The 21622-nt window shown below is 46.0% G+C and overlaps 2 protein-coding genes across 2 annotated transcripts in view; one reads left to right on the top strand and one right to left on the bottom strand.

Moving 5' to 3' along the window:
• The window catches only part of WDR11 (WD repeat domain 11), a 49798-nt gene extending 42931 nt beyond the window's left edge, over nt 1-6867 (bottom strand). Inside the window, exons 1-2 of the mRNA XM_056120400.1 lie at nt 6686-6867; nt 5336-5447 (exon numbers count right to left, since the gene is read on the bottom strand). Coding sequence (XP_055976375.1) covers nt 5336-5447; nt 6686-6771 — 198 coding nt within the window. The 5' untranslated portion in view covers nt 6772-6867. The remainder of the gene's footprint in view (nt 1-5335; nt 5448-6685) is intronic.
• A 4382-nt stretch (nt 6868-11249) lies between these two features.
• On the top strand, nt 11250-11817 carry LOC130029747 (trafficking protein particle complex subunit 2-like). The gene has a single exon (XM_056120780.1). The coding sequence runs from the start codon at nt 11302-11304 to the stop codon at nt 11722-11724; it is 423 nt and encodes a 140-aa protein (XP_055976755.1). The 5' UTR covers nt 11250-11301; the 3' UTR covers nt 11725-11817.
• The last annotated feature ends 9805 nt before the right edge of the window (nt 11818-21622 follow it).

Genomic DNA, 21622 nt, shown 5'->3' with positions numbered 1-21622 from the left:
CTGTGTTCTTGCACTGCATGACGGTGAATGTGGTGGGATGGGACATGGCTGAATGATGGAGCAATATCCATTATCTCCCTCTTCTGCGGCCCTTCATCAGTTTATTTCCAGGTCCATCACTTGATGTGGTTTCTGACTGGCAGCAAGAGCGATGGATTTTGTGCACTTAGGGGACTAGATGGGCAAACATGAGATTACGTGAAAGAATGCCAGTACGAGAAACATGGGCAAAGGGGCTAGCTGTCCAGGGGGATGGGCACTTCAGCACTGCAGGGAGGGTGGTTGCCTTGCACATGGCAAATCAGGGGCAGTCCCAGGAGTAAGCCCTGAGCACTGGTTTGGTTTGGGTGTCCCAAAGCGCCCCTCCCCCCCCAAAAAAAAGGGTGCAGGGGGCGGGGTGGGTGTTCAAGGCCTTTGGCATAAAATGCACTGTAGCGCTGTCCTCCCGTTGTTCATCGATTTGCTCGAGCAGGCCCAGTAACGTCTCCATTGTCAGACTTGTTGCTGTGTTTGGCATATCAAATACGCCACAGGAAGCTTGCCAGGCTCTGCTGTGCGGGCGTGATACTCTCGGTGGCTAGCCAGGCTCTCCAAGAGGGGCGGAGGAATCGAACCAGGGTCGAACATGTGCAAGGCAAACACCCTACCCGCTGTGCTATCGCTCCAGTCCTACTGAGGGGAGGGCATTCCTGGTCTTCAGACAACATCAGGCGTGTTCAGGATGCTATGGCCATAGACATTCCTGGTCTTCAGAAGCCATCAATGGACATGCCATGGTCTGTCCTCCACCAGTCGTCACGTGACATACGAGCATATTCTAGACATGTCTTTATGATTTATTTTCCAGATTATAGATGAAGCCGATCCTCATCATTAACAACTACTGTGGCTTTTTCAATTTGTCTATTCACTCGACTCATTATAAAATCCACTTGTGATTTTATTTGCAAAATCAGTATCTCCAGTGTTTCACTGCCATTCTCGGACACCTCTGCAGAGCAGTGACAAATCAGAGTCCCGCACATTGTGCATTCCCAGCTGAGAACACAGCATCTCAGCTCTGATGATGCAAACAAGCGCCTTCCATGTGGGCTACTTTTGCATCTAGTTTTGCTTTTCTTTCAGATAACTTCACTATTTAAAGTGGTCCCTAAGCAAGCTGCTGCATGCAAGGCTGTCTGCTGTTCCTAAGGGCAGGAAACAGAGATGTGCTTTAAGAGGAAAGCAGGCAACAGAAGAGCCTTCCATCAAACTGAAGGTATAGTTCAACGCCAATGAACCAACCATACAGAGTAAGATTTCTTCTAATAGAAACACATATAAGATGGGATACAGTTTGATCTGCTGACAAAAAGTATTGTGACCTACTGTGAAGGGTTAAGGAGTTGGACTCAAAAAAAAATTTGTGACTGAATATATGAAATAATCCTAAAAGCAATAACTATTTCAGTATTTCCAACAGCATTATACAGTAAAAACTGGTTGTACACATATGGATACACATCTGTAGATTTGAGTGTGTACTCTTAAATCTACAGAAGCTATCTGTTTATATTGCTTGAATTCCTTGATATGACTCTCAAGCAGTGTATATATTTAAAAACCATATAGCTACATAGCCAAACTATTTAGAATCAAGGAGAAGATTTTGAAGCAGCCCCAAAGGAAAAGAAGCAATGCATAGAGAGAAACAAAGACACCAATGGAGCTGAAGTGACAGTACATCGGGTAGGGCATTTGCCTTGCACATGGGTTCATTCCCCGGCATTTCATATGGTTCCCCCAGCACCACCAGGAGTAATTCCTGAATGCAGAGCCAAGAGTAACCTCTGAGCATTGCTGGGTGTCACCCAGAAAGCAAAAAAAAAAAACAAAGACACCAATTTTTCACTTAAAAAGTATGCAAGCTGGAAGATAAATGAAGTCTTATCTTTATAGTATTACAAGAAAAAAACATTAGAAGGACTAAAAAGTTTCCACAAACAAAAACTGAAAGAATCAAACAAGAGCTCACTATGTATCTCAAGTGTTCAAAGAAAACCATGTAAACAATGGGAATATAATACTAGACTATATCTTACATCTAAACATGTGAAAAAAGGGGTTTGGTGCCACCAGCAGGTCAACCTGTACCTGTGGGGTGAGTGCATCAGCAGCCTGATGGTGCCTTTGGCCGGACCCCAACAACTTGGAACCAAGTTTACCAAGTTAGGTGTGTGAGAGCCACGCCCACAAACCACCTCCAGCTCAGCTATACAAGCTCATTTACTGGTCCTATTTCAGAGACCCATAAATAAATCTAGAAAGAGAACAAAAGTCACAATTAATCTCAGACCACAAGTGGCTGAACAGACCAGGCTAAATTGGAGGGTGGTGGGTCAGCCTGAAGCCCACCCAAGCCGAGCCCCTGGCAGCCACTTGCTTCCACAATCCAATATTGCCACCACACCCCCAGCCTGACTCTACTGTCTCGGGATCTAAAATCTGCTAAAAATTTGGGTATATGGGTTATGTGACTGAAATTTCCAGGCCTTTTCTGGGTGAGAATGGGCTACCTCCCCCCGCCCCACCTCCCTGTATTTCTGGAAGCCTCAGCAGTCACATCCATACCCCAAAGTAGCCACCCAGTTAAAAGCTACTCCAGCCTTACTGTCCTGATAAAAATACCAAATGCCCTGAACAAATACCTCTTAGCACCTGTATTGCAAACCATAATACACAAAAGGGAAAGGAGAGAGAGAGAGAGAGAGAGAGAGAGAGAGAGAGAGAGAGAGAGAAAGAAGGAAAGTGCCTCCCATAGAGAAAGACTGGGAATGGGGGCTTGGAGGATGGTGGGAGGAAAACAGGGGATTTTGGTGGTGGGAAATGTACACTGGATCATTGTATGAGTAAAACCCAATCATGAACAGCTTTGTAATGGTCTATCTCACGAATATTCAATTAAAAAATTTTTTTAAAAAGTGGGCTGGAATGATAGCACAGCTATCACTGGGCAGGGCGTTTGCCTTGCATGCAGTCTACCCGGGTTCTATTCCTCTGTCCCTCTCGGAGAGCCTGGCAAGCTACCAAGAGTATCTCGCCCGCATGGCAGAGCCTGGCAAGCTCCCCATGGCATATTTGATATGACAAAACTGTATGTCTCACAATGGAGACATTACTGGTGCCTGCTCGAGCAAATCGATGAACAATGGGAGGACAGACAGTGCTTTAAAAAGTTAATGTGGAGTTCAAGCCCAACTCAATCAGCATAATCAATGGCTGAATAAACAGCAATACTCCTACATTAAAAATAAATAAAAATAAGCATGTGAAAAACTCCAGAAGTGGAGTTTGTGGGATAAGGGAAAATAATATATTTTTCTCAAAAAAAAAAAAAAAGATACTTAACACCAGACTTCATGTTACACTTCATGAAAAAGACTGAATTTTTCCCTCTGGGCTCAGAAACAAGAGTATTCTCTTACTATTGCTATTTATTGTAGCAGAGGCCCTAGCCAATGTAATATGGCAAGAAAATTTTTTAAAAAGCACACAAAATACCAAAGAAAAAATTAGCTCTCCTGGGACATAAGAATAGTGGGTGAGAGTCATGGGCATTGTGGTGGTGGTGATAGGACAGCGAATGTCACACACCGAAAGCTAGAGAGACAGGACAGAAGTTAAGATGCCTGCCTAGAATGCGACCAACCTCAGCTCCATGCCCAGCACCACATGGTTCCCCAAGCACCACCAGTTGCAGCCCGAGAGCCCCCAACACTGCTGTATGTGGCCTGGAGGCTCCCAGGCACCACGGGGTGGCCCAGGTGCTCCTGCCCCCACAGGGCTCTCATCATGTATCTTCAGGCCCTGACACTTTACCACCAGCACTGGCGGCCAAAGAGAGGGATGTGCTGGGAATGTACCGAAAACTAGAAGAATGTTCCTCTGAAATGGGAGGATTTAATGGTATGAGTAGCTTACTGAAGTCGTTACTAAAGACAAGACCGAAATTCTAAGTCTTGACCTTCAATCCTAACCCCTCTTCTAAATTTTAAGATCACTGTAATTTCTCCTGGTTTCCTAGGAAACTTTAAATCCAGAGTTTACACGTACTCACCTTTATCACAGCAAGACACTCATTTAGTTACTCATACCCAGGGGGTCATTCTGGTCTCCAACTCTCCCTAAAATTCATCAAATTCACCTCTTATACAGCTCCTAAATACTTGTAGGCCCATAGAATTTCCTGTCAAAATTAAGTTCCTGAAATGGCCTCATTGCCCCATCCTGTCTTTCTCCAACAGACCTTCCACTGCTGCCAGAGTTAAGTTCTAAAATGCACATACAGTCATATCAACCTCCAATTTACAAATCTAAGTCCCTCTGTGCTCTTATAAACCTGTTAGGACAGGGCCAACAGACACAGCCCAGGGGCTGGGGCCCATGCTCTGTATACAGCGGACCCAGGTTCAATCCCAGCACCACACGTTCCTCTAGCACCTCCTGATGGGCCATGGAACCCTTGGAGCAACTCAGGATGGCCCCAGATGCCCAGTCAGCACTGTATCATCAGACCCTTACAGTGAACCACCAGCTGGTTATCGGAGAATCCAAGAGGGGAGCCCCAACTCCTGAGCACTGCCCTAAAGCCCTAAAATCCAGGGATGGAAGAGATAGTTCAGCAGGTAAAGCAATTGCCTTTGCCTGCTGTCAACCCAGGTTCAATCACCAGAAGAGTCCCTCAAGCCCACCAAGAGTGAGTCCCTCAGCCACCACCAGGTGTGGCCTAAATACAACCAAAATACCCTTTCAGAAGAGGAGAACTCTCTGGCTGCCTCATCTTTCATCATTCCTACCAGAGTATCATGCTCTCGGGCCACTTCACACCTTTCTGTAAATCTCTCCTTTCTGCTACTGGGCCCCTCTGACCCTCCATTTCTCACTTGGGTAACTTCTCTTCATCAATCTCTAAGTTGAGAGGTCTGTGGTCCCCTGGATCCCTACAACTAAGAGACGTGTGGAACCTTTCTCCTCCAGAGCCTGTGCAAGTCTCAAGTAGCTACTGAAGGGCGTTTCCTTTCCATTCCTCCATATCCTCAATACATGCTCCGGGCTCAAAACAAAAGATCTCTAGGAATGGTTTGGGAAGTACATTACCATTAGGCTTAAATGACCTAAGAACTAATTCGTAACAGCTCATCCCGGACAGATACCATCATATACACAGAAACGTTAATAGATGACTACATGTAAAAGCTCATCAATATTTAGCATGTGACTTAAGTGAGAATCTCTTAGTGACATCTGAAACTTTAGAATACACAATACGACAAAGGTTAAGTGGATTCTGACTTACCTTGACAACATCAGCTTTATGTTTTTCTAAAACTTGAAGCGTCTGGGCAGTATTGGAATCAATCACTACCACAAGCGAATGGCATCCATAGGCAATTAAACCTTGCCAGCCCCTAATAAAAACAGGAACATCAAAATTTAAGGATAAAACAAAGCAAGACTTCTCATTTGCCAAGACATCCTCAATAAGGCATTGTCACTGTCACTTGTTCTCCCATTGTTCATTGATTTGCTCAAGCGGGCCAAATAACATCTCCATTGTGAGACTTGCTGTTACTGTGTTTAGCAAATTAAATATGTCACGGGTAGCTTGCCAGGCTTTGCCGTGAGGGAGAGATACTCTTGGTAGCTTGCCGGGATCTCCGAGAGGGGCGGAGGAATCGAACCTGGGTCAGCCGCGTGCAAGGCAAACACCCTACCAGTTGTGCTATCGTGCCAGCCCAATAAGGCATTATCGGGTGCAATCAGCATCCCACTGCTAAATAAAAAGTCTAGCTAAGTTTTAAAACGCTGGTTTGGAATTGTTTTTCTTTAGGATTCAAAAAAGGAGGTGGGGAGGGGGGTGGAGGCAGAGGACATACACAGAAAGACATGAGGATTTACAAAGGACAGGTTGTCCACTATAGAGGCACACATGCACCGCAGTCCAGAGACCCAGGGCCAATCAGCAGATGCAGAAAGGTTGGAGACCACTGGTCTGCCAGCCTGGCTTCTACGCGCCCATTCATGGATCCGTGTGCAAGGGCGGGCGGGCGGGCGGGCGGGGCTGGTCCACAGGTGCAAAAGAAAGAAAACAAAACTGAAGAGCAGCTGCTCTCGTCTCTCGGGATGCATGCCCCTCCTGGTCACTCGGCTTGGAATCCCGAACCTGCACAGACGGGGCCTGGGGCCCCGCGTTCCAAAGCATCCGTTCCCACGGTGCCATCAGAGCAGAGTCCAGCGCTGGCCCAAGGGTGCCCAGGTGATTGCCCGCCCCGCCCCCCTGACTCCCCCCCAACCCTCCAGCTCCGCCCGGGGCCAAAGGGACGTTGTTTCCCAGACGTGGAACCACCGGTTTGGGGGCGAAGCGGCGCCTCGCAAGGGGTCTCCCCCGCGAGGGACGACAGAGGACCCGGAAGGGACAGGCCCAGCGGGCAAGGAGGTGGGCAGGGTCGGGCGGGAGAGACGCGGCTGGCCGGGAGGGGGCCGGGGCCAGGGCCGGGAGGGGGACGAGGGCCAGAACCGATCGGGACAGACTCGGGCCGGCCGGGAGCGGCGGCCATGCCGGGGGTCGTGCCCGGGGGCGGTGCCCGGCGACCCTGCCCGGGGCTATGCCCGGGGGCCCTGCCGGGGGCGCGTCCCGCCGCCTCACCAGTCCACGGCCGTCCGGTTGTGCGCGCTGAGCGCCCCGGTGAGGATGCGCGCCGACACCTTGAAGTTCACGGTGTGGGGCAGCATCGCGGCGGTGACCGCGGCCCCCGGCCCAGGTGCGACCAGGAAGTGGCGGCGGCCCCGGGGTCCGTCCGGACAGAGTCCGGCGCCTCCGCCAACGCCGCCTTCCGGTTCCCGGTGCAGCGGGTGCTGCCGCGCGAGGTTCCGCCACTCCCCGGGGCCCCTGACGCCTGCGTTCCGCCGCCTTCTCGGTTCCGCCTCCTAGCTGGCCGGGGCTGGGCCAGGTGGGCTGGGGGAGAGGGTGCGGGGTGGGGGTGGGGTGGGGGTGATGGGGAGGGTGCTGCCTCCTCGGGTGCTTTCTGCGCCTTTGCGATCGTGGGAGGGTGAGCTCGACATCCCGACGGGCTCTTTCTGCCGCTGAACTTGGGCAAGGCCCCGGGTAAAAGCAGCACTCTGGAGCCAGCAGGGTCGTTGCGAGACCCTTTCCCTGCGTGCTAGGGAGTTTTAGGGGGAAAGGAACGAACGGGGTGAACTGCGATGGAATGGAGTGGGCCAACGAGGGCTAGGAACCCTTTCGACATAAAGCTCAAATGGTGGGGAACGTTCTTCCTCTGGTCTTGGGAACAACTGATGTCAGAAGAAGACCCTACTCCTGGGGTGATGTAGGGTAGCTTTGACTTTGCATGATGCCATGGTCTCTTGCTCTTTTGCCATCATGCCACTCCTCTGCCACCTCTGGGCCCAGCACTGCCTTATTATACCCTTCACCTGGCACTTGAAAGACTGACTCCAGTGATTTCTTTTCAGATATGCTTTCCTTGGCATTTTGTTTCTCTTCATACATGTTATGCCTTGAATAACAAAAAGGAAAAAGATTATTGGTGATTTTTGTCTTCAAGCAATTTTTGTGGCCGCCTTATAATTTTTTAATTAATTTGTTATTTTTTGGAAAGCACTGACTTACAAACACTTTATTATTCTTATAAAACAGTTTTTTTTCTTAAGTAACATCTCCAGCATTCACTTATCGTTAAGCCAATGAACAAATTTGGATGTCGGAGTTTCCTGTTCTCTCAGGTGAAACTACACCTGTTCCCTCCCACTTTGTAGCTTTACCATCTGGGCCCAAGTCCCACATGTGCCCTAAGGAAGCTTTGGAGGCCACCAAAGATGTTCATAAACACAGATAGGAAAGCATTTGATTCCCCTAGAGCTGCTCATAGGTTTCTAAAAGTCACCATCCCCCTCTTTCATAGGAGCACAACCATGGTTTATATCTTGACAAGTTGTCACTTCATTAAATGAATAGCTATCCCAACTTCCCTAGCCAAGGTGCCAAATCTTAATTCTAGCCAGTGAAATATAAGTGCAGGTTTTGTGACAATGCAATTGCTGTGTTGTGGTCTGGTTGAGCTTTAAAAGTTTCCATTCTTGGGCTGGAGCTATAGTACAGTGGGTGAAGTGTCTGCCTTGCACATGGCCAACCCAGACTTAATCCCTGGCACCTTATACAGTCTCCCAAGGCTGTCAAGAGTGATACCTGAGTGCATAGCCAGAAGTAAGCTCTGAGCACTACATGTGTGACACACCTCCAAAATCATAAAATGAATAAATAAAATGTTTCATTCTTGAGCATTGTTTCAGCATTTATCCCCTACCGGGTTTGTATGTCTAGGAGGAGAGACCTTTGTTTCATTTTGGTTTTGTGTTCTGTGAGAATCCACTATACTATCTCACCAGCCCCAAGAAGGGTAAACTTAACTTATTGAGGGAGGTCAATTTTAATATAGAAGAAGAAATGTACTCTAGTAGACCTCAGGCTCTCAGAAAGAAACCAATCCCGATTTTCCTTTCTCTCTAATGTCTCACAGCCATTCCTGGCATGTGTTTGGTCCTCTATAAATGGTTGATTGTGCAACACTTTTAAATGACAATAAGCATAAAGTCAATCGGGACAGATATGACAATATGGAACCAATGCTGTAGCTCACAGATGGAGAAGGACATCAGGTAACCCTCTTAGAGGAAGAAAGATTAATTTGTTTAAATATATAAACTACCTTGAGAACATTAATGCTGAATGTTCAGGGCACGTATGGCTGACCAGCTGGGCTTGGGATGGTAATATGTGTCCCCCGGTACAAGAGTAGGAAATCAATATGCTAATGGGTTTTATGGCCTTCCCCGAAGCACCTGTCATGGCCAATGTGGGAAGACAGAATATTGGACACTGGACAACCCTGTAATAGGCTAGAACCACTGCTCTACTGTGGTACCTAAAAAATAGTCTCTTGCCCCATGCCTGACAGCATCATTTCCAAGCCTGGTAAAGAGGGCTCCAAATTTATTTCTACTGATAAGTCACTTGCATTCCCAAACTAGTTGAACTTAATTTCCTCTTCTTTTTATTAAGTTGTTGGTGACAAGAGTATAATTGGTGATATTCATGATTCCCACACTGAGGAAACAGAGGAAAGGAATCAAGTTAGAAGTAAGACATAGCTGATTAAATTACTGACTTCATAAGTAGACTTGCCCAGGTTACATTAGAACAAGAACTGGGACATAAGTTGAGACATGGATGGAAATGCCTAAGATAAAAAAAAAAAACAAACAGTAACCAACTGACTTTCCAGTACTCATGGATGTCAGGTTCTGTGATCAACCTTTATCTACATCAATATTTTGTAGGAGGAGCTGCTCAGGGTTTACTACTGGCTCTGGGTTCAGGGATCACCTCTGTTGGTGCTTGGGGGACCATGTACAGTGTTAGAGCTCAGCCCCCCAAGTCAGCTGTGTGCAAGGCAAGTCTTACCCATTGTACTTTATCTTCATCCCAATGCACCAGCTTTATTCAATCGTCACAAGGCACAGGACCATATGATCACAAGTATCTTCTGCATGCCACAATTAAGATTTACAGGGTTGGAGCGATAGCACAGCGGTAGGGCGTTTGCCTTGCATGCAGCCAACATGGCCGACCCGAGTTTGATTCCTCCGCCCCTCTCGGAGAGCCCGGCAAGCTACCAAGAGTATCTCACCCGCACGGCAGAGCCTGGCAAGCCACCCGTGATGTATTTGATATGCCAAACACAGTAACAACAAAATCTCCAATGGAGATGTTACTGGGCCCACTCGAGCAAATCGATGAACAACGGGAGGGCCTTTATCCTTATCCTAAGCTCTATAGACAAAAAGAAGGTAGAGGCAGTTTTGGAACTCAGGGGAGAGTGATGCCAAAACTCATGCTTTTAACCATTGACAGTACCCCATTGCCCTCAAAATCCCAACCCTATCCACAGCAGAGTGGCAATGAACTCCAGACTCTCCCAAACAGTGAATTAAAAACAACCCTACAGATTCACTGAGGCATAATTCATAGACCATGAGATTCGTCCTTTTATTATACATGGTTTAGTGGTTGTTAGTATATTCAGTTCTGCATTTGCCACCTTCAATGTTAAATATTTTCATCATTTCAACCGAAGTCCTGCATCTGTGAGTTGTCATTCATTATTAGCCTCCAATATTTTGACCCTCTCCTCATTCCTGAGGAACTGATCATGCTGTCTGTTTCCATATAAGCCTATTCTGGATAGTTCATATCAATGGAATAGCCTCTTATACCTGTTTTTTCCCACCGAGCACAGTATTTTCATTATTTATTCATGCAGTAACGTATAAAAGTACTTTATTCCTTTTATGATGCTGAATAATACTTCAGTATTTGGATGAAAACAAACATCACCTTTTACTCACCCATCTGGTAGCTGATGTACATTGGTGTTGCTCCTGATTTCCAACTTTTACAAATAACTAACCTTGTTTTATATATTTCTGTGTGTGTGTGAATTTGCATTTTCATGCCTCTTGGTTATATGTATAGAGATGACTTGCTAGGTCTTATGTGAACTGCTAGCTTCTTACACTGTGGGTTGTGACTCCATATGGGGTTGTGTAACTGAACGTGGGGGTTGCAGAAAGCAGTAGGAACAGTAGAGGGTTTCTGAATGCTCAGGAACTAAAATATAATTCAAAACCAACCACATTATGACTCTGAGATATTTTTAGTAATACACAGCCATGTTGCATTTCTGGGGTCAAAGGGGGTTCATAATGGGAAACATTCAAAGAATCTATTAACTCTATGTTTGATTTTCTTAGGAACTGGAAGAACTTCTTTTCCAAAGAAGCTAAACCAGTGTGTACAAATTCCACCTTCATCAACACTTGTTCCTTTTGAAGAAATCAGTTATTGTAGAGAGTCTGAAGGAGTTCTCTCTCTGTACTTTCAATTTGCATTTCCCCAAAGCTAGTGGCTCCCTGGAGATTCTGTTAATGATTCCCCCCCAATTCCCTCAAGATGTTGAGCATCTTTCCATATGTTTACTGGCCATTGTGTGTCTTCTATAGAGGAATGGCTAGTCAGATCCGTCACTCATTGTGAGATTGGATTGTTTTTTCATTGTTGAGTTGTAATAGGTAGTTATATTTCTAGACACAAAGCACATATTATTTTTAAAAAACTATAAAAGTGGCACCGATTGTGTGGTCGTGTCGGGTGCTGCGGATGAAAGGAGCGCTACATCAAAAAGGATGTCTGGAAGCTACTACTTTGTTATTGTTGGCCATCATGATAATCCAATTTTTGAAATGGAGTTTTTGCCACCTGGAAAAGCTGAGTCCAAAGATGACCATCGCCATCTGAACCAGTTCATGGCGCACGCTGCACTCGACCTGGTGGATGAAAATATGTGGCTGTCAGACAACATGTACTTGAAAAGTGTTGACAAGTTCAACGAGTGGTTTGTCTCAGCCTTTGTGACTGCAGGTCATATGCGACTCATCATGCTGCATGATGTAAGACAGGAGGATGGAATAAAGAACTTCTTTACTGATGTCTATGACTTATACATGAAGTTTGCTATGAATCCATTTTACGAACCCAATTCTCCTATACGATCAAGTGCATTTGACCGAAAAGTTCAGTTTCTTGGGAAGAAACACCTTCTAAGCTGAATTCTGAAAAATTCAGAAGTAAACAGTGTTGGCGATAGAGTGGACCTAAAAGGTGTGCACATTCTAAAGTAATTTGATTAAACACTCTAAGAAATTTTTTGTTGTTGTAGTCTGAGTTTTGTTTAAACTTCATGAAATTTCTTTTGTATGTTAAAAGTAGTATATTTCATTTCCTTTGATTATCTACAGTTTTACGTTTGCCAATGAATGTTATTTATAAAGAGCTTTTCATTGTTAGTCATGAAATATCTTTCATGTTAAGAAATGAGCATACGTTTGTGACTCTCCAGATTCATGTAGTTCATGCTTGGTGTAGTAAGGACCCAGAAACAAATGTCATTGTCAAGATTTGGCAGGCAGATACATTTTCACAGTAGAGAATGGATTTGGTGGCAGATACACAGGCTTAGCTATAGAGCTGCTATTTAAAAAATGTATCACAGAGGCCTGAGCAATATGGCACAGCACACAGGGAGCTTGCCTTGCACATGGCCCACCAAGGTTGGGTCCTTGGCATCCCATATGGTGCCCCAAGCACCGCTAGGAGTGATCCCTGATATAGAGCCAGGGGTAAGCCCTGAGCACTGTTGGGTGTGCCCCAACACCCCCCCCCCCCCAAATATATATATCGGCAGCCTACATAGTAGCAGTCTCTAGGAATGCAGAGTAAGCAGCTTTTTTGTGTGGCCAGGTGACTTCTGGGTACAGTGATGCCAGTGTCATTCTTGAATCCTGAACCTGCTTTTGTAAGATGGGAGGCTGCAACCAAAGCATCTTAGTATGTTCTTTTCTTTTCCTTTTGTCTTTTTGAGCTACACCTGGTGGTTCTCAGGGCTTCCACCTGGTTCTGCATTCAGGGATCACTCCTAGCGGTCTCAGAGGACCATATGGAGTACCAGAGAGCAAACAGCCCCTTCACTGTATGATCGCTTTGGCTGCTCTTTCATGTGTTTAACATTCTTTCTCCATAGCCAGTCAACTAAAGATGAAATAAACCTCATAAGATCTGTATTAACAAAAAAGTTGTAAGGCTTTTGAGAATTACAGTGAAATACAGCTTGCATTATTACATTAGCATTACACTCAGCCTTTTAAGCTAGACACCACAGGGGACAAAACAATTCATCTGTTGTATGTACTGTAAAAAGTGTGGACACTTAGTGTGACATACTAAATGTCCTTTTAAAGGCAAGTGATGTCGCCGGGCATTATCTTCGCTCCTGTGCATGTACACACTGGAAGGATTTTGTTCCACTCTGAACAGCTTGTGAAATCTAACTTTGTTTTCATATCCTTGTGTGTAGTCGCTGCCCTAATTTTTTACCCCTGCTATTGATTTGATTTGTTAAATAAAGATGTTTGCGCAAGATAAAAAAACTATAAAAGTTCCCTCTTTCTGGGTGTAAACTCTAAATTATAATGGTATATATTTTGTTGAAACAATGAATCTAATCAAAGTAGATAGAGCATTAACTAGAGTTCATCTGCCTCACAGGCATTGGGAGGGTTGGGAGGGGGGTTTATTGGGGTTCTTGGTGGTGAAAAATAAGTATTGGTGAAGGGAAATGTGTTTGATAGTTGCATGACCTGGACTTAAACCTGAAAGCTTTGTAACTTTTCCCACAGTGCTTCAATAAATTAAAAAAATTCCCCTATTCTGAAATAGAAGCATGGACTCTGAACCTTTTGACCCCTTGGAGCTCTACGGTCTTGAATGTAAAGAAAGATCTCTTAACACGATCACAGTCATCCTGTTGTTCATTGATGGCCTCGAGCAGGCACTAGTAACATCTCCTTCGTCCTAGCCCTGAGATTTTAAAAAGTGCTCAAGGTTCTTTCAGGGTTAGGAAAATGAGACCCATCATTGTTACTGGTATTTGGCATATTGGGTACTCCACAGGGAGTTTGCCAGACTCTGCCGTGTAGGCAGGTTACATTCAGTAATCTGCCAGGTTGTCCAAAGTAAGAATGAGATAATAAGATGTCGCGCCGCTTCTGGGAGCTGGGTTTTATAGTCTCTGGTCTTGGCCGTTGATGGGATTACACGACGCTGGGGGGCAGTTGGTGGGTGTCACACCTGCCTACTGGAAGATGTAGGATCTAGGTGGAGGATGCTCAGCCCCAATCCAAGCAGGCTTGGAGATCTCTGCCAGATCCTCCATCTTCCAGTAGGCAGGGGTCACACTCACCAACTGCCCCCTAGCACCTTGTAATTCCATCAACGGCCAAGCCCCAGAGACTATAAAACCCAGCTCCCGGAAGAGAACAGTGCAGGGTTTCCTGCCCCCACGCCTGGCTGTCATCTCCAGGCCCCTTGAAGGGGGACGGGTTGATCTCTTAACAGTGAGCCTATAAGAGAAAACACAGTATGATGATGAGAATGTGGCATAGAATGGCAATCACCAGGAGAACAAAGCCTCAGCAGACAGCTTATAAACAGATAGGGTTCTTTTTAGATGGTGGGGGGTGTGGAGAAGCAACACAGGGGAGCCCATGTCCACATGGCTGGGAGGGAGCCTTCTAGAGTGAGTGCGTTCTTGTTGGCCCAGTGACCGACTCAGCTCTCTCCCCAAAAAGCCAGCTGTCCCCAGACACGGGTGCCCAAGCCCCAACCTCCGCTCCACTCAGCGCATACAGACATGCTGGATAAGAAAGCAAGTGGTCAGGAGGGTGTTCTCACATCTGGCGCTGGGGATGCTCATTGGCACCCGTAGCTGATCTCCCTCTACAGCTCTCCGTGTCCTGGGCGACCCTCAGGGAAGAGTTCCTGATCTTAGAAAATTCACTGAGACTCATCAGTCTGGATGGGGCTTCAGAGAAAAACAGCTGTGCTCAGAGGGGTTTGTTCTGAGTGGGTGTTGCCAGGGCTGCTTTCTCTTGCACCCTCAACTCAAGAAGAGGTGGGAGGTGATGCTGGCCATAGCGAGGGCTTTGCAGCTAGACAGACAGATGGCTCATTTTGCTCCGACTCTGGAATCCTTCTCTAGGATTTTAGGCAGGTTTAGGGGATAAGAATTGAGTCTTCCATAGAAAGATTGCATTCATCTGGGGGATATAAAGTAACAAAATATGAGATTTATACCCAAGAATAGCTGAGATCAGCACCAGGAGGATTATTCCATAGCGTAGAGGCCAGCCGGGCATTCTAGGGGAAAGGGCAGCTCAGATAGAGAAGGGAGCACCAAATAAAGGGTGTTTAGAGGATCCTCCCAGGAGGGGAGATGCATGTTGAAAGTAGACTATGTACCGAACATGATGGCCACTCAATGCCTCTTTTGCAGACCACAACACCCAAAAGGAGAGAGAAAACAAAAGGGAATGCCCTGCCACAGAGGCAGGGTGGGATGGGGGGATGGAGGTGGGAGGGATATTATCCATGGTGGTGGAAAATGGGCACTGGTGGAGGGAGGGGTATTTGATCATTGTATAATCGAAACCCAAGCACAAAAAATTGTAAATCTACAACTGTACCTCATGGTGTTTCACTAATAAAAAAAAAAAAGAATAGAGTCTTCAATGCAACAACATCCTGCCTGTGAAGATGAAGGAACCATGAAGCATCTTCACCTCTCTGCCACCCTTTCCAGCCCTCCTGCTCTCCCCAGTCACCCACATGAATGATGCATCACTGCAACTCATTCTTGGAGCCACTAGATTCTGCCAGGCTGTGCTGGTTCAATTCAACCACTGGTGGCTTTGAAAGGAAAGTACACTAGAGGATTTCTTATTGGATTTCTTCATCAAAATTCAATTAATCCAAATAAGCAATGTCCTAGCTGTGCTCCTGGAAGAGCATTTCATCAATTAGACGAGGCTAATGGGTTTGTATTTGGCTCAGGATCATGATTTGGCCTGCCTGGCAGCTGGGGAGGGGAGGATGATGACAGATTCTATTGATCGCTTATTCTCTGAGAGCTTGAACTTGAGTGGAAATAGACTGAGACGATCTTGCAGATTTGAGGATTGCCGACTATTTTCCAGTCTTCCTCAGAATCCTTAGGTTGTTGCAATTAAAAAATAAACTCCACTATTGTCCTGTTGCTTTGCTCTCTGGTGTTACGCTTGTGTCTCTATCCAGGACGGGAGAGTGACATATGGTTCAAGTTGACGGTCTCAGAACTCCAGTCCGGCCCGTACAAAGCTCCAGCATAGACTAATTGAATCAAGAGGCCCAGACGTCAGCTTAGACCCATTGAGGGTCTGACCCATGATCTCTGCCAAGTGTTGGCACCAGACAACTCCTTTTGTCTTCCAAAATACACAGAACAGAACTCCTTTACTATGAGGGGAAGGTATGTCATCATCTTTATTGCTAAAGCAATTATTTTCATGTGTACACACTCAGCTCTGGTCCAAATGAAGATCTATTTTACACATTTCACATGTTTCCTGTTAGTCTTTAAACCTTCGATTAGCATGCAGCATAAAATGTGTATAGTCATCATAGTTGTCATGTGAATGATTGCGTGGTGGCCCTTAAGAAAGCAAGTTTATAGTAACTTCCCTAACTAGATCTTTTCTGCCTGACATTTTAGTTATTTCTAAAATTTTCATAACAAAGATAAAGCTACAATAAATATCCTTATGCTTGTAGGAGCAATAGCACTGAGGGTAGGGTATTTGCCTTGCACGTGGCTGACCCGGGTTCGATTCCCCCACCCCTCTTGGAGAGGCCAGCAAGCTACCAAGAGTATCCCGCCTGCACGGCAGAGCCTGGCAAGCTCCCTGTGGTGTATTCGATATGCCAAAAACAGTAACAACAAATCTCACAATGGAGATGTTACTGGTGCCCACTCGAGAAAATTGATGAACAACAGGATGACAGTTCTACAGTGCTACAATACTTATAGTTGGTTGTAATTCTAATAAGTCACTTCCCTAAAACAACTTGAAGGATGAAGGTAGCTATCATTTTTTTCACTGTTCAAACTTTCTAAATTATAAAACAAATGCTCATTGTTAGAAGACATAGAACTGAACAGAAAATCACAAATACAAAAATTTAATCATGAGGTCACTGGAAAGATTGGCTTCTTTTAAGTCATTCAATGTCTCTTTGTAAAATGTATGGTTTTTATAAATAATTCAGACTATGGTAACCATTCTTTCTTTTCACTTCTTCTACTCAGGAATTATATGATAATCACTTCCAAACATTTTTCCTAAGTTAATCTGTCTTTTATTTTATGAAGTTTTTTGAAGTGCAGAAATACACAATTTAATTTTTATTTATTTATTTAGGCTGTGGGGGAGGGGGCACAGTTGGCAGTACTCAGGTGTTACTCCCAGCTCTGTGCTCAGGGATCACTCCCGGAAGTACCTGGGGAGACCAGAGGCGGGGCCAGGAACTCAACAGGGTCTGCATCATGTAAGATAAGTGACTTATCTCCTGTATGATCTCTCTGGCCCAACACACATTTTCAGTGGAATAAAATGCTTTGCCACAGATGCCTTTTCATCCTTTGACTGCAGGACTCTCTCTCACCACACCCAGTTCTGTGTGGGTCACAGATGACCATGAGCCAGTCACAGGAAGGAGGAGGGAGCTCTTCCTCAAGCTCTCAGGGGAGCTCTAGTCTGGAACCCTCACCCCTAGTCCCTGTCATTGTCTCTCTGCATCTTGTTGAGCTCAAGGTCCAATGGTCAGCCATGGGTAATGGTTAGCCAGGTGGGTATCTCCAAGTGCGTGCTCAGGGTCTGCAAGCCTTCAGGAAAACCCGGCTTCTGCCCCCTCCTGGCCGTTCCAGGGGTCACTGCTCAAGGTCCAGGGTCGGGTCCAGGCAGGAGCCAGCTGCCTGGGTTCTCAGACCTGCTGCCAGACTGTGGTCACCAAGTAAGCCCGTTCCTAAGAATCTGGCTCCTCCCATGAACAAATGCGCATTTGTGGATGAAGCCGGATGGCCAGGCCCTCTCATCACATTCGTTAGGAAAGGCCACCTGGCAGGGCCTCACCAGTTCTCCTGGCAGGGAGAAAGTGTGGAAGAAAAATGGCCATGACTCTTCCTTGGGGCAACAGAGTGGTTATAAAGTGAATTCTCTGCAGAAACCAGTTTCAATGTTAACTTTTTGACAAGGGTGGTGGGAAACTAGGTTTCTGGCATAATTGTAGGAGGGTATATTTTGTTAAAGGTAGCTGTACAGCGGTGCCTTTTATTGAGAAGTTGGGCCATACCTAAAAATGAATATTTCGGAGCTGATGCCTTAGAGAGTCACAAGCAATTTCTATTTCTGTCTCTCTCGAACTAATGTTTTAGCTCCCACCATAACCTGTCATTTGGTGAAACTGCCGTGAGATTAAAATGTCTTTCTCTTGGAGAGTTGCCTTCCCTTGCTGCGTGCTCCCTGGATGCTTTGGCCGTGGAGGGTGTGATCAGGCCAGGAGCCAGAACCCACAGCTCCAATAGAGGAGCCGTTATCAGAGACATTTACGGGGTCTGTGATTGAGGGGCCCCCCTACGCCTCGTTTTTTATCTAGCCCCTAAGAACAGTCTTTATGGGGCAGTCTGTTCATGTCGGGCTTTATTGCTACTGCAGAATTTGCATTAAGGCTCATTAATCTATGACAGTAGATAGTAGATGCCTTCAATGAACCTCAGTGATTCAGCACCGCTATAATCACACAACATCAATTTTTAAACGGTTGGAAATGGTTCATTCCTGAACAAAGCCTCTCTTCTAAAATGAGCGTGCCTGGGGGTAGTGAACCATTCTTTCATGTCCTTGGAGCCCATGGGGCTTGGGGGGAGGGCTCTGGGTGGCCTCCTGGCTCAGATCTGCTCCCTTTCGCATTGTGGCCTCCTGATTTCCGAGCTCCTGGCCTGCTAGTTCATCCTCAATGTCCCACAGGTTCCTGCAGCACCAAGTCAGGGTCCATTCCACAGGGAAAGCAGACCAGCCTCAGGGCAAAGAGACAGAACTACTGGGAGCCAGGAGAACCTCTTGGCCCCCGCTAGGCCAGACTGCACCCTGCTTCCTGGATGGCACTTTCTTCTGCCCTCACTACCTTTCTCTTCCACGCAACACACTTTTGGTGTCTTCTTGAGCTGATCTTGCCAGAATCTTCAGATTCAAAAGTTAAAGATCACTGTTTGGTGTCATTCTTTTTCTCCTTTTAAAAAGAGCTTCTGGGGCTGGAGCAATAGCGCCCCGGGTAGGGCATTTACCTTGCACGCAGCCGACCTGGGTTTGATTCCCAGCATCCCATATGGTCCCCAGGAGTAACTCCTGAGTGCATGAGCCAGGAGTAACCCCAGTGCAACGCTAGGTGTGACCCAAAAATAAAAATAAAAGAGCTCCTATTTAGGTGGCCTTACAATATCAATACTGTGTGTTCATGAACAGAATCGGTACATTTAAAAATTATTACTTGAAGTTTGGTAAATGCAAAGAGAATAAGTCAGAATCAGTTCCATCTAAATGTGACTACTACTCGTGGTTTTCAGTTCTCAGGGATGGAGAGATGAAACCGACTAAAGTACTTACCGTGCATGCTGCTGACCCAGGTTCCATTCCCAGTACTGCTTGTGATATTTTTAGCACCCCCAGGAGTGACCCCGACACACCGCAGGGTGTAGCTAAAAGCCTACCCACAAATAATATTAATACAATTTTAAAGGTAAAGGTAAGGTAAAGGCCCTCCCGTTGATCGTCGATTTGCTCGAGCGGGCCCAGTAACGTCTCCATTGGAGACTTTGTTGTTACTGTGTCTGGCATATCGAATACTCTCGGTAGCTTGCCGGGCTCTCCGAGAGGGGCGGAGGAATCGAACTCAGGTCGGCCGCTTGTAAGGCGAACGCCCTACCCGCTGTGCTATCGCTCCAAAATTGTAAATAAAATTGTAAATGGTTACTCTTGACTCTGCATTCAGGAATCACTCCTGGCAGTGCTCAGGGAACTATATGGGATGCTAGGGATCTAACCCCAGTTTGCTGCTTGCAAATCAAACACCCTACAGCTGAACTATCACTCCAGTCCCAAGTTAAAGTACCTTTGAATAGGCCCCTTCCTAGTGTTTCCCAAACAGGACACTGCACCCTCCTCCAGGGTGTTGGAATGGTTGAGGGTGGTGATAGTAGCCTGGCAAGCCATTGGGAGATGTTTTCCATTTGTTTGCTTAAGGACTTTTCAGAGGACACTAAGTTATTCTCTACGCAAGTGAAATAGAATACTTTTATTGACGAAGAGTACTAATTTGAAGGAAGATGTGGAATAAGGGAGCGAGATAGAGAAAGAGAGAAGAAGAGAGTGTGTCCCCCCATAAAAAAGGGTGGCAGGAGCTGGAGCAATAGCACAGCGGGTAGGGCATTTGCCTTGCATGCGGCCGACCTGGGTTCGATTCCCAGCATCCCATATGGTCCCCTGAGCACCGCCAGGAGTGATTCCTGAGTGCAAAGCCAGGAGTAACCCCTGAGCATTGCCGGGTGTGACCCAAAAATTAAAAAAAAAGGGAGGCAAAATCACACATCCAAACTGGGATGCCGAGGACTTCACAGTGGGATGTGTCATAAAGGAAAGAAGCTGAACTCCCAGAAGAGAGGGGTGTAGGTAGCCTGGCAAGCCATTAGCTGGGGTGTATTGCTGAGTAAATGTTTTTATGAAACGGGGCAGTAGACCAAATTAGTTTGGAAACCTCTGCTCGAGACTCTTGGGCATATGTAGTCATGCTTTGCTAATCCCATGTCCTTTGCCCAACTCTTTGTCTGACCCATAATAAAACCTTAACAGACATTTATTACACTGAACCAACAGCCACATTAAGCATTTTATTTAGTTTGGAAAGAAGCATAAATCCCTCCTACCACGCAGAGGGGTATAATGAAGGCAAAGAGAAATCAAATAGACAAAAAGAGAGGGTAATTAATAAGTGATTCTTCCTTGAAGACAGCAATCCACAAATTACTCTCTAGCAAATCTTTGAGGAAAAAATACAAGGGATATTAAAAATGTGAATGAGTACAGAGAAGAAAACATCAAAGTACTTTAAATAAAATATATGCTCATGTATTGTTAACTTGAAAGACTAAGTATAATGGGAAGCATCTAAAAACGCAAACTCATGCCCCAGCAAATGTTTTATATTTGAACAGACAAGAAAGAAAGAATAAATCAAAGAAATAAAGGCACTCTCGTCTCTACTACTCACTAGTGCTTGGAAATACTTTCTTTGCTGATGAATTCTTGGCTTTAGAGGACACTGACCAACACCATTATCTAGCACCATCTATAATCCATGACCAAAGATCTTGTCTGTACTAATTATCTTATTAATTAATTATGTCCGTATTAATTATCTTGAGTTACAAGCAAAACCTGATTAGCAAGTGTGTTTGGAGGCTCTTCCACTCTGTGGGCCGGCTGGAAAACCAGGTTTGAAGAAGAGCTGGTGGGAACTGAAGCTGAACTGGTGGCAGGACTGTGCGCAGTACTGCCCTGCCCCCACCCAGACACTCCCCTCACCACTACCGTGGGGAAATCTCTCCTCACTCTTTCCAGGTTCAAGGTCCCAGAAAGAAGCATGTGCATGGCTGAGCATGGTAATGCTTGGCATGCCCAGCAGAGAATGTCTGGGTGCTGGACAGTAAGGCATGACCAGTTTCTCCCGTGATCTGCTCCTCTGGGTCCCCACGTGTACTTCTTCCTGTCCTTATGCTCTTACCTTGCAGCTCTCTGTCTCTCCTAACCCAGAGGCACACTTGCTGCAAGGCTCCCTAAGTCCTACGTCCATAGTTATTGGATAGAGTCAGAGAAAAAATAGGCACGATGTGTTGGCCAAAAACACATAATGGGTGGGCACCCTCCTCAGCACACTTTTCTGGAGGGCTCTATGCCTCGGTTTTTCTACTGGTGAAGCTTAAATAATGACAACATCAAAACAGTGGGGTTATGCCGAACACTGATG

This window comes from Sorex fumeus, unplaced genomic scaffold (assembly GCF_029834395.1).
Source record: "Sorex fumeus unplaced genomic scaffold, SorFum_2.1 ptg000043l, whole genome shotgun sequence".
Taxonomy (NCBI): domain Eukaryota; kingdom Metazoa; phylum Chordata; class Mammalia; order Eulipotyphla; family Soricidae; genus Sorex; species Sorex fumeus.
The sequence above is the reverse complement of the archived record's forward strand: the minus strand, read 5'-3'. Positions and strand labels throughout refer to the sequence as shown.

Bases quoted from the DNA above. Each gene is read 5' to 3' on its own strand.
- LOC130029747 (XM_056120780.1), top strand. From the start codon at position 11,302: ATGTCTGGAAGCTACTACTTTGTTATTGTTGGCCATCATGATAATCCA.